General features: G+C 36.3%; 1 protein-coding gene across 7 annotated transcripts in view; it reads left to right on the plus strand.

The window, feature by feature from the left end:
- The window catches only part of CTNND2 (catenin delta 2), a 944995-nt gene that overhangs the window by 170748 nt on the left and 761153 nt on the right, over positions 1 to 13094 (plus strand). For all 7 annotated transcript variants that reach the window (XM_032278818.1, XM_032278821.1, XM_032278825.1 and 4 more), the window contains exon 2: positions 105 to 241. In XM_032278818.1, the coding sequence (XP_032134709.1) occupies positions 105 to 241 (137 nt within the window). The remainder of the gene's footprint in view (positions 1 to 104; positions 242 to 13094) is intronic.

Raw genomic sequence — 13094 nt, forward strand, 5'->3', positions numbered from 1 at the left:
ATAGTTTGACTTTTTTTTTAGTGTGTATCCTTAAAGCGATCTGATAGTTGTGCCTGTTTAGTGTCAATATCTGATTGTATTGTTCGTGTCCTCTTGCCTTGCAGGAGCTATGCCTGTCCCAGACCAGCCTTCATCAGCCTCAGAGAAGACAAGTTCCCTGAGCCCCGGCTTAAACACCTCCAACGGGGATGGATCTGAAACAGAAACCACCTCTGCCATCCTCGCCTCAGTCAAAGAACAGGTAGAAACATTCCACTTCTGTGACATGTGTTTCCGGATATTTTAATTGTTTTTCTAGATGAACTTTAAAGATTATATTGAAAGAAACTCATAATTTTCTAGCAGAGTATTGGTATTATTATATAAATAATACTATAATGGGATTAAAATTCCTTTTGACTCGCGTGTTTTAGGCAGCCTTTCTTGAAAATATATTTTATTGGGGAAAAAAAAAAAAAACAACTTTACAATAAAAATTTCCTGTGGGTGAAGTTTCAGCAGATTCATTGATCGGTCTGACATTTAATGCTATTAAATGTACAAAGTGAAATAATTAGTCTTAGAAAATATAAAATCTAATAAAAAGTTAAAATATGTCCAGGAAGTTAAAAGTTATTATGCATGACAGTAATTGAATATCACATCAAGGTCAAGGCAAATCGTTTTTTCCAGTGTTTTCTGAGATGGATCTGGAAGGATGCAGTCTAAAACTTTTCCTCTCAAACAAATGAAATTCTGAACGATTCTGCCTCCAACATTACTTTGCCAAAAAAAACACAAGTAAATAAAATGTGAACCTTAGATTTAAAATGTCACTTTATTAAAGTCATGTTTCTTGTAAATAAAAAAGTAGTAAATAATCAAAGAAAGCTGGCCGATCAAGATTGTTTCATTTACTGCTTCTTCTAAATGTGTGCTAGAAAATATATCAGTTGTTTTTCATATTAACTAAACAAGCCTGCTGTGTTTGGGTTATGTGATTTGTTGCTGCTGAATTAGCAACTTACCTGACTCCAGAAACATCTCAGCAGAGCAAGAGCCTAAAATGGGAGCAATTAAGAATAGTAACTCTATTCAAAAAGAAGAAGGGCTCTAGAGGAAACTGATTCTGTTTTATGAGTGGAAACTGATTTAGGTAAGAGTGGGAAACCACCTAAACCGTCATCCCACTGACCGAAAGGATCAATGATGCTATCAGTCAAAAGTGTGCCATCTGGTCAGGAAGTGTGTAGCTAAGTAGGTACTCAAGGGAGAGTTGATAGATTGAATGGAGAGTCTAGTTTGTGAAAATAGGAAGCAGGGGATTGGGTTGAGCTTTAGGCTGTACTCCTTGATTAGCTTGCTTTCCAAAGCTTACTCTTGAGATTGTTTTCTGATTACGTTTAACGGGAAATGGAAAAAGGGACCACAAAGGGTATTAATACCACTCCCCATCCTCAGGATCCTACCTTGTTATAGTGGGGTTATGTCTTGCTTTCTTATTCAGGTGTGATCTTAAAGTCTTGCTAGGCTGCTAATTTCTGAGTAGTAAGAAAATTTAAAGCAGAAGGAATAAATGTAACAAAAAATGACAAGCTCTGTCTTCTGAAAATTATTTTATCACAAAGACATAAAGTAATTCATAATGAATGAAAAGGCATGGCATGGCCCTCTGTTGAAAAGCTTAGTATCATCACAGTATTACTGTCTCCCAAATTAGGATATAAAATTTAGGTGAGTGTAATCAGAATCCTGTGGCTGGTTGTTTGTTTCTTTGCCAGACTGGATCAAACTATTTTAAAGACCAGTGGAGGTATAAAGTATGAGAATGCAAGGAAAGTTTTGTGAGATTTTTATCTTACCAAACATACCAATCACAGCATTACCCAGTGGGCTCAAAATAAAGAATGGTCTCTATGAAAAACAGACTCAAATAGATATCTATGCCTATTCACTTAAAATTAGTATTTCAGTTCATTACAAAGTGGTTTAAGTGGTGTTGTCCTAACTGATTCAATATCTGGAAGAAAATTAAAACTGTTAACTTACAGCTTAAAGAGAAATAAATCTCACAGGGAAAAAAAATGTAACTGTAAAAATAAAACCGTTGACAGGAGAAACTTTGGGGAAAGAGCCTTGTAAATTAAAGGTAGGCAAGGTTTTATTAAGAGAGGAAACCCAAGAAGCCATACATAAATGGTTGATGTGTTTCACAATATGAATACTAACAGTAATAGCAAGACAAAACTCAAAATAGAAAAGAAAAATAGTTCAAGAGAAAATATGTGCCACAAGTATAATGAAGTGTTGATAAAATTAATATATGAAGACTTCCTAATGTTGGTGAGAAAAAGAGAAATTAAAGAATAGAAAACTAGGCCAAGAAAATAAACAGGAGAAAGATGAAAGCAAGTAATGAATGTTCAGAAATGTCCTCTCTAATGTACCAATCGGGGACATACAATTTTAACTGAAAATAAGACTTATTTTTAATCTACTAAGTAGACAACTGTTGAAAAGTAGTTTATATTGTATGCTGAATAAGAGTTAAGCTTTGGGGAAATCCACATTCTTTTTCATTCTGAATAGGAATATAAATTGCTGTAGTTTTTCTTCTGTGAAATGACTTGTTTCTATGCATCCACATTTAAAATGTTCAATAAACATTTATTTAATCATTTATATATATATATATTCTGTAAAAATGAGTGACTATATAGATAAAATTTATGTATATGTATATTTATTATAAAATTATTTGAAATAGCCGAAAATATGGCTTGGTGAAGAGTTGAAAACATTATATTCTTTCTATAAATATTATATAGTCATTAGTAAAAATGAGTTGGGGCTATATGTCTAACCTTTGGGGAAAAATCCATGAGAATTTTAGAAAGGAAGTTATATAGTATGATATTATCCTATTTTTTAAAAATTGTAACATTAGATATGTTTTGGTTTATACATATTTATGAGCATCTAAAAAATATAGAAGGAAACAAATTGAACTATTAACATTGATAAGCATATGTGTTTTACAGTTAGATGGAGGTGGGAACAGACTGAAGACATGGGGGTAGGTAAGAAAACCAAAAATGGAAAATATATTTGGGAGACTGGAATAAATATTAGTTGGGTTTGGATAATAGGAAATATTTATTCACCTCAGAGTGAAGTTTGAACAATTGAGAGTGCACAGACTGTTAAGGCAAAACTGTGTTACTGTAAATAAAGTGACTTCTCAAAATCCTGAATGAGAATTTAACAAAAACTTACTGTATTAGCTCATTCTCATGCTGCAGATAAAGACATGCCAGAGACTGGGGAATTTATAAAGAAAAAGTGGTGTAATGGACTCATACTTCCACGTAGTTGGGGAGGCCTCACAGTCATGGTAGAAAGCGAAAGACACATCTTACCTGGCCACAGATAAGAGAGAACATGTGCAGGGGAACTCCTCTTTATAAAACTGTCAGATCTCATGAGACTTTTTCACTGTCAGGAAAACAGCATGGGAAAGACCTGCCCCTGATTCAGTTACCTCCCACTGGGTCCCTCCCACAACACCTGGGTATTATGGGAGCTACAATTCAAGATGGGATTTGGGTGGGGACAAAGCCAAACCATATTACTTGAAAAGTTTTTTTCTGAGGAATTAAAAAATGTATTGTTCATTTTTGGACAGCAAAGGTGAGTTTATTTGGTGACACGTAAGTGATGTTTGGAGAGATGCAAATGTGTTTTGGAAACTTGAGATAGAGAAGCCCCAGGTGCCCAAGCCAGAGGCTGGGAATTAGGTCCCAGCATCTGAGACATGTGCAGCATCTGCCTAGGTGAAGCCTGAGTCAACAAGCAGCAGATTCCATGAGCTTTTTGGGGATGGTCTGATGCACAAAATTGATCTCTTTCATTGGGGGATTTGTATCCTAATCATTCTTAAAGTTTCCTTCTTTTTTTTCTCAAGTCTTGACTATTATCTGTGGAGTAAAATCTACGTTAAATATATTTCTTTCTTTCTTTTTGTTTTTTAAATTGTACTTTAGGTTCTGGAGTACATGTGCAGATCATGTAGGATTGTTGCATAGGTACACACATGGCAATATGGTTTGCTACCTCCATCCCCCCATCACCTGCATCTGGCATTTCTCCCAATGTTATCCCTCCCTGACCTTCCCCAACCCGCTGTCCCTCCCTTGCCCCCCTCCAACAGAACCCGGTGTGTGATGCTCCCCTCCCTGTGTCCATGTGTTCTCATTGTTCATCACCCACCTATGAGTGAGAACATGTGATGTTTGATTTTCTGTTCTTGTGTCAGTTTGCTGAGAATTATGGTTTCCAGATTCATCCATGTCCCTACAAAAGACACATCCTCATCGTTTTTTATGGCTGCATCGTATTCCATGGTGTATATGTGCCACATTTTCCTTGTCCAGTCTGTCGTCGATGGGCATTTGGGTTGGTTCCAGGTCTTTGCTATTGTAAACAGTGCTGCTATGAACATACATGTGCATGTGTCTTTATAAGAGAATGATTTATAATCCTTTGGGTATACACCCAGAAATGGGATTGCTGAGTCAAATGGAATTTCTTTGACTAGGTTCTTGAGGAAGCTGCCACACTGTCTTCCACAATGGTTGAACTAGCTTACACTCCCACCAACAATGTAAAAGTGTTCCTATTTCTCCACATCCTCTCCAGCATCTGTTATCTCCACATTTTTTAATGATCACCATTCTAACTGGTGTGAAGTAGTATTTCAGTGTGGTTTTGATTTGCATTTCTCTTATATATATTTCTTAAAAATTTTATCTGAGTTGGTCTTCAAGTAGTTAGCAATGGAGTTAAAAATACAAAACAACCGTATGTAAAGAGTTTTAAAATATAAAAAATTATAGATGAAAATGTAAGGAAACTCTTTAGTCAGTGTATTGTCAAACTGCAGGTGATTTTTACAGATTAAAAAAAATGTGAAATTGTGAGCATTTATGTCTCCAGATACTCTATTGTTATACTATTTTTTATTGTTCTTTTTGTTCCACAAGCATTATAAACCATATTCTTGATTTTAGAGGAGTTTATGAGTACCATTATTTAGGATATTCGTGATTCTTAGGTAGCAGAACAAACAGTCTCTTCCTTTTAGTTGTTTTTCTTATTGTATATAATATAGGAAAATAAGAGTAAAACATTACTTTTTTTTTTTTTTTGAGTTGGAGTCTCGCTCTGTTGCCCAGGCTAGAGTGCAGTGGCATGATCTCAACTCACTGCAGCCTCCGCCTCTGAGTTCAAGTGATTCTCCTGTCTCAGCCTCCTGAGTAGCTGGAATTATAGGCATGCACCAGCATGCCTGGCTAATTTTTGTATTTTTAGTACAGGCAGGGTTTCACCATGTTGGTCAGGCTGGTCTCGAACTCCTGACCTCGTGATCCACCCACCTCAGTCTCCCAAAGTACTGGGATTACTGTGCCCGGCCGACATTTCAGGGCTTTCACTATGAGGCAAACCATGACACTGAGTACTTTCTATATGTTGTGTCATATGAAGCCACAAGGAAGCATTTAAAAAGATTTGTTTACAATCTAAAGAAACTTGATCTTTTATATCATCTCTTGTGAGGATAGCATGCATTACTTTTTATTCAGCTTCTACATTTAGAATTTTAAAAGTAACTTAGCTCTATATAACAAGAATACTCTTTGGAATAAGTTCAGTATAAAATACTCCCTTAAGTAGTTTTTTTCCAGTGCTACATATCATTGCAGAATCTTTCAGCATTATTAGTGTTACAATAATGTGCAACAATAATTTCTGATAACACAATGTGTTATTGGAAAAATGACCCATAACTATTAATCAATTTTCAGATGGTATTTTTAGAAAGCATTTTATGAAATTAATGACAAAATTATTATTGAAGAAAAAGAGGAAGTTAAAACACCTCTAGGAAAGGTCAAGAAGATAGAGGATTATCTGCAAAGACCAGTGAACTTTATATTTTCTTAGTCAGAGAAGGAAAGAATTATCCATGGCATAGTGCTACCAGTTGAACTTTCTCCACATATCAAAATTTAAATGAGAATTACGTGATTGCTGAATTTTTATTTCTTGTTTCAAGCCAGGTGTGGATTAGAAAAGAAAAAAAAACATGATGTTTCTTTAATTTTTATTGCAGAAACTCAGCTGTATTTGGAATAGTGATCGTCTGTTTCAAGCCATGAATCGAGAGAGAAAGGCACAAGCTAGGAATCCATAGAACTGGGTCATGACACATGATATGCTTTATATGAAGGAAGGGGGAGCAAGGATCAGAAAGCCTTGTGAATATCACATGTACAGGATGGGAGAATTGTAGATAGATTGGCCAGATGGGGTGTTTAGACTTCAGGAGGGTAAAGAAAGAAATTGAGTGTGTATGTAAAGTTATGAAGTTCAGGTTTGAAGGAGCGGGATGGTCAAGTAGCATGAGATTAATGGGACCACCTGCATTTGAAGTGTGTTTGTTTCCTTGTTAACCCTGTGCATCAGAAAAATGACAACTCCAACTATAAATCAAGGTTAAACAAATCATAGACTTCTTATTTAAGTCTTAGCAATGTATGCTGGGAGTTCCAGTTATGGGTGAATAATTCTAGAACTCTGCATACATCATCTCAGCCTCTCCACCCCTGCTTCCTAATGCTCTCTTACGTGTATTCTGTTAGTTCCTGCAAGTTATTTTGGCCTTTCCCCCTTAAAACTTAATATTTTCCTTAGAGTTTCAGCTTGTAACTCTTCTTAAGACTCATGTATACTTGTCTGTCCTTTTGATAACTCCAAACTCCATTTCAAGAATTAACACATTTGGTGATTTTATGCTGTTCTCTTTTACTAGTAGTTGTTGGGTTTACAGAGCACTGTAGGCTATTATGGGGGAAAAAAGAGACTTGGGTGTTACATGCTAAATTGGAAAATAAGCTTTTAGTATATGGGGTTTTGTAACATGACATGATACTGTTTCTAATGCCTCTGTCATATTTACTACTATAATTCACTGTTATATGTAAAATCATACTGAATATCTTAAGTGTTGTGTTTTAGTAATTTTTATGAATTTTCCACTATAAAGGTAATTCATGCATATTATATAAAAGTTTAAAACCTTAGATAGGAAAATAAATAAATCAGTTTTTTTTTTTTTTTTTAATGTACCACAAACAGAGGTAGCTGCAAATGTTTAGGGAGATTCTTTCCAGGATTTTTATACGAATGTAAGATTATCTTTGCAAAATTTTCATTTTGCTTTATAAATATTTATTATTTTTGTACAGTTAACATTCTCTGAGGAATATTTTTTCATATTATTTAATATTATTTCAAAATGTTTCTAACAGGTATGTGATACAGATTGACTGTGAATTATTTAATATCATAATTTTATTTCACATTTCTACCTTTGTTTATGTCTTAGATTGATTCTGTTTTCTCAGTATGAAAAAAAGTGACATGTCACACTTCCTTGTACATTAATCATTGGGTCTGCTTTGACAGACACTGCCTGGAGCAAAGGCTTAAAAAAAAAGAGTTTCAAGACCCTTACAAATTCACTTAGAAAATATGTCATCATTAATTACTGACAAGGGCCCCTGGCAGGCCACGAAAGCTGGGGCACTTGGGCTAAAATAGTCAGTGCCTTGTTCAGGGTTTGCATAAAGCAAGAAATTAACCAATAGCATATTCTAGAGGGAGCTCACTGGGGGAAATATTGATTTTTTAGAGACATGGAACCAGAAATGGTAGAAATAGTTACAAAAATCACAGGAATTATTATAGAGCAAGGAATCAATGTTCAATAGTATCTAAAAATAAAAACATTTTTTAAAAAGAACAGATAATTTTTTTTAGTTTAAATATTTTTCAAAACAAGTATTTCTATAAAATCTACATGTGAAACATTTCCTCAGATATAGAGTTAAATAACATATTTTTTTCCTTTATTTTGCTCAGTATGTATTTTATGATCAAGAAACCGAGACTTTAAAAAACATTCAATGTGCCTACCAAAAGCCATCCAGGAAATTGCTGTAGAACTGAAATGAGAAATTAAATTGTTTTATTCACTGAATTGAAAATTCAGCGCTTTCTTTTCTCTACTACACTTACACAACCTCATCATTTAGACAAAATAATAGGCCTACAATATGTTGTCTAATATTTTTCCCAAGGAAAATACTTTTCTATGACCAAGGTTTTGCTAAGGTCAAGGTGGATAGTATTCTCTGCCAGTCTAAATCTTATTTAACTAGGAGAAGAGAATGGGGAATTTATACATTAATTTGATCAGCAATATATTTAATTTGATCTGCAGTATATTTTTAAAAGTAATCACTAATAACCCAAATACAAATAATTCAAGGAACTGCTGTACCTCATTTTTAGTTAATTGTATCTGTAGAGAAAATGTGACAGGAAGGAAGGGAATACTGTGGGTTAAACCCATTCTTGCTTTAGTTGAAAATCCCTGTTGCTGGGCATCAGTGGCTTGGACTGGAGTTATCTCTAGCATGCATCAGTGACACAGGTAAACATGCCTAAGGCAGCCCATCAATCATGTTCAAGTTGCTGTCACTGGGCTACAATGATAAAAGGCATGTGTAAATTCATGTCCTGGGCTCTAAATGAGCTGGCTCTGTGCCCTTCTGGCATGGAAAAGTGAAGATTAGCATCCTCCTTTTTCACTAAGGACAAGTTCTGACTTTCACATTCTGCTCATAGCTTCAGGAAGCAGCTGGGCCACTTGCCTAATTATTGTGAGAAACAACAACTCAATATGAATAAGGCAAAAACAATATCACTTTTGACAGGTAATCTTCAACATCTAGAGAGACAGTGCTAAATAGCTTCATTCCCCCGAGTCAATAGATTTAGTCATCTGGGGATGCATTTTGGAAAGTTACACATCCTGGAAAGATAAAGAAGTTATGCTCAAATTAAAAATTAAAATAACATAAAAGTCTTATGTTTAAGTCTTTAATCCATCTGGAGTTAATTTTAGTGTAAGGTGACAGGAAGAGGTCCAGTTTCTGCTTTCTGCACATGGCTAGCCAGTTTTCCCAACACCATTTATTAAACAGGGAATCCTTTCCCCATTGCTTGTTTTTGTCAGGTTTGTCAAATATCGGATGGTTGTAGATATGTTGTGTGGCCTCCAAGACCTCTGTTCTGTTCCATTGGTCTGTATCTCTGTTCTGGTACCAGTACCATGCTGTTTTGATTACTGTAGCCTTGTAGTATAGTTTGAAGTCTGGTAGTGTGATGCCTCCTGGTTTGTTCTTTTTGCTTAGAATTGACTTGGCTGTGTGGGCTCTCTTTTGGTTCCATATGAAGTTTAAGGTGTTTTTTTCCAGTTCTGTGAAGGTCATTGGTAGCTTGATGGGGATAGCGTTGAATCTGTAAATTACTTTGGCCAGCTTAAGACCTAACACTATAAAAACCCTAGAAGAAAATCTAGGCAAAACCATTCAGGACATAGGCATAGGCAAGGACTTCATGACCAAAACACCAAAAGCATTGGCAACAAAAGCCAAAATAGACAAATGGGACCTAATCAAACTCTGCAGCTTCTGCATGCAAAAGAAACAGTCATTAGAGTGAATCAGCAACCAACAGAATGGGCAAAAATTTTTGCAGTCTACCCATCTGACAAAGGGCTGATATCCAGAATTTACAAAGAACTAAAACAGATTTATTAAAACAAGCCCATTCAAAAGTGGATGAAGGATATGAACAGACACTTTACAAAAGAAGACATACATCAGGCCAACAAACATATAAAAAAATGCTCATCATCACTGGTCATCAGAGAAATGCAAATCAAAACTACATCGAGATACCATCTCACGCCAGTTAGAATGGCAGTCATCAAAAAATCTGGAGACAACAGATGCTGGAGAGGATGTGGAGTAATAGGAACACTTTTACACTGTTGGTGGGAGTGTAAATTGTTCAACCATTGTGGAAGACAGTGTTACGATTCCTCAAGGACCTAGAAATAGAAATTCCATTTGACCGAACAATCCCATTACTGGGTATATATCCAAAGGATTGTAAATCGTCCTACTGTAAGGACACATGCACACAAATGTTCATTGCAACACAGTTTACAATAGCAAGGACCTGGAACCAACCCAAATGCCCATCGTTGATAGATTGGACAGGGAAAATGTGGCACATATACACCATCTAATATTATGCAGCCATCAAAAACGATGAGTTCCTGTCCTTTGTAGGGACATGGATGAACCTGGAAACCATCATTCTCAGCAAACTGACACAAGAACAGAAAATCAAACACTGCATGTTCTCACTCATAGGCAGGTGTTGAACAATGAGAACACATGGACACAGGGAGGGGAGCATCACACTCTGGGGTCTGTTGAGGGGAAATAGGGGAGGGCCAGCAGGAGGTGGGGAGTTGGGGAGAGATAGCATGTGGAGAAATGCCAGATATAGGTGAAGGGGAGGAAGGCAGCAAATCACATTGCCATGTGTGTACCTGTGCAACAATCTTGCATGTTCTTCACATGTACCCCAAAACCTAAAATGCAATAAAAAAATTACATAAAAGCCTATCTAACTGTTCCATAGTTCTTACAGTAAATCACAAACAATTCCACATGTAGTTTTGACACTGCCATATCTTCTGTTCTGAAAAGTAGAACTCTGGGATATCAACCAAAGGTGTTTAAAGTCTTTTATTTGATTCATAGCTTTTGGAATACAAGTGTATCCCTGTTTGCCAGCACCCATGCCTCCACTACTTACACAACAAAATAGAAACCCTCCACCCAAACAGGTAAGCTTGGCATCAAGCCCACTTATTAACAAAGCAGTCATTTTTATGAAATTATTTTATTAAACAATACCACACACTTCAGGTACTGTTCAGAGACCTGAAATTGTCTACTAGAGACCTCCTGTCAAAAGCCAGAGGTAATTTATTCTTTTTTTTTTTTTTTTGAGACAGAGTTTCACTCTTGTTACCCAGGCTAGAGTGCAATGGCGCGATCTCGGCTCACCGCAACCTCCACCTCCTGGGTTCAGGCAATTCTCCTGCCTCAGCCTCCTGAGTAGCTGGGATTACAGGCACGCACCACCATGCCCAGCTAATGTTTTGTATTTTTAGTAGAGACGGGGTTTCACCATGTTGACCAGGATGGTCTCGATCTCTTGACCTCGTGATCCACCCGCCTCGGCCTCCCAAAGTGCTGGGATTACAGGCTTGAGCCACCGCGCCCGGCCAGATGGTAATTTATTCTTAAAATGAATCATCTAGAGTGTAAATCCTCTCACTTTTGAAACCTCTGCTCATACTGAAAACAACACCTCATCCCTCCACCGGAATGCCCCAAGAACACGGCTTGAATAATGCTGCAGTGATACGATGACTCCATCTTTATGGAGACCCAAGATGAGAAACTACCGTACTAGGAGCTTTACTGGTTTGTTTGCTGACATTGAAAACCTTTCAATAGTTAGCTATAGTCAACTGTTTTAATAGAAATGAGACATTTCAGTAATAGACATGCTACTGTTACTAGTAGTAATAATGACTGTAGTATTTTTCTAACTCTTACCAAAGCTTATTGGATGGGGATGTGGCCTTGTCTCCCCTCCTTACACTTGTGTCACCAGCTCTTGGAGCAGTGCCAGCTATGGAGGAAGTGTTCAGTATATTTCTATCGAGACTTAGGAATGAACCTACTGTCTTTTTCCATTTTATTTTAACACGAAAGTAAATGCTTTGCTTAATTGTGGTAAAAATCCTTAGTTATTTTTGTGTACAAGGGTCTCATTTTCAGTGTTACATTCATCATATACTTTTACACTTATTTGAATGGTTGTATCGGATCTAGGTTTTCCACGTGGGCTGCTTGCACATTGCTTCAGAATGCACCCATTGTCTTTGATGAATCCTAGGCCTCCAAATTGCAATATTTTTTTATAAGCAGCCTCAGTCGAAACTCATTTAATCAGGTGGAATGAGATATTTTCAGTTTAAAATGAGGCTTATTAACCATATCCTTCATTAACAAAATGTGTCTTTTTTTTTTTTTTTTTTTGAAACTAGACTCTGTGTTTTACTTAAAAGGAAAAAACACCTACCATGCTAGTACATGAATCAGCAACTTTACACAGAAAAAACATACAAATACACTTAATTATTTTTGTTTGCATACAATTAAGCCAAGTTTATCATATTTGTTGACAGTCTCCTTCAGTGATTTTTAAACTGCTGTTTGAAAGCAGGCTCTTGCCCCAGAGTCTCGGAGCAATTCGATTATTTGCTTTAGTGCTTATTTTGTATGCCTTTTACATTTGAGAGATCTTTCACATATTTGTGCTTGATGAAACACTTGATGTCATATTAAAATGTACTAATCAATACAGATTTTGAAGTAATTTTTTTTTGTGTTTACTACTTATTTGTGTGTTTAATGGTGGTGTGTTGTATGTAATGGTTTGGCTGTGTCCCCAGTGAAAGCTTGTCTTGGATTGTAGTTCCCATAATCCCCATGTGTCATGGGAAGGACCTGGTCGGAGGTAACTGAGTCATGGGGGCATTACCGTCCTGCTGTTCTTGTGACAGTGATTGAGTTCTAATGAGATGTGATGGTTTTATAAAGGGCTTTCCGACCCCACTTTCACTCATTCTTTTTCTTCCTACCACCATGTGAAGAAGGACATATTTTCTTCCCCTTCTACCATGATTGTAAGTTTTCTGAGGCCCGTTCCACCCCGGCCCTATGGAACCATGAGTATATTAAACCCCTTTCCTTTGTAAATTACCCAGTCTAAGGTATTTCTTCATAGCAGCGTGAGAACAGACCCATACAGTGTTGCATGTGTGTAGTTTTTTTTATTATTGGCATTTTTTTATATTTTAGCACAAGTTACCTTTTCAGCATATTTGCATGGATGGTTCCGAGGGAGACAAAAAGCTTACTTACCTGCAACTCTGTAACAGAATAATTTCAGTCTTCACTTTACAGGAAATAGAATATTCATAGAAGAAAATGCCAGGAGGATTTGTATTGAAAAATTATAAGTGCTGTCATAGCAAGTTCTTTATTCTTGTC

The sequence above is a fragment of the Sapajus apella genome, unplaced genomic scaffold (genome assembly GCF_009761245.1).
Source record: "Sapajus apella isolate SASKATOON/1434 unplaced genomic scaffold, GSC_monkey_1.0 scaffold11, whole genome shotgun sequence".
In the NCBI taxonomy this organism is placed as follows: Eukaryota; Metazoa; Chordata; class Mammalia; order Primates; family Cebidae; genus Sapajus; species Sapajus apella.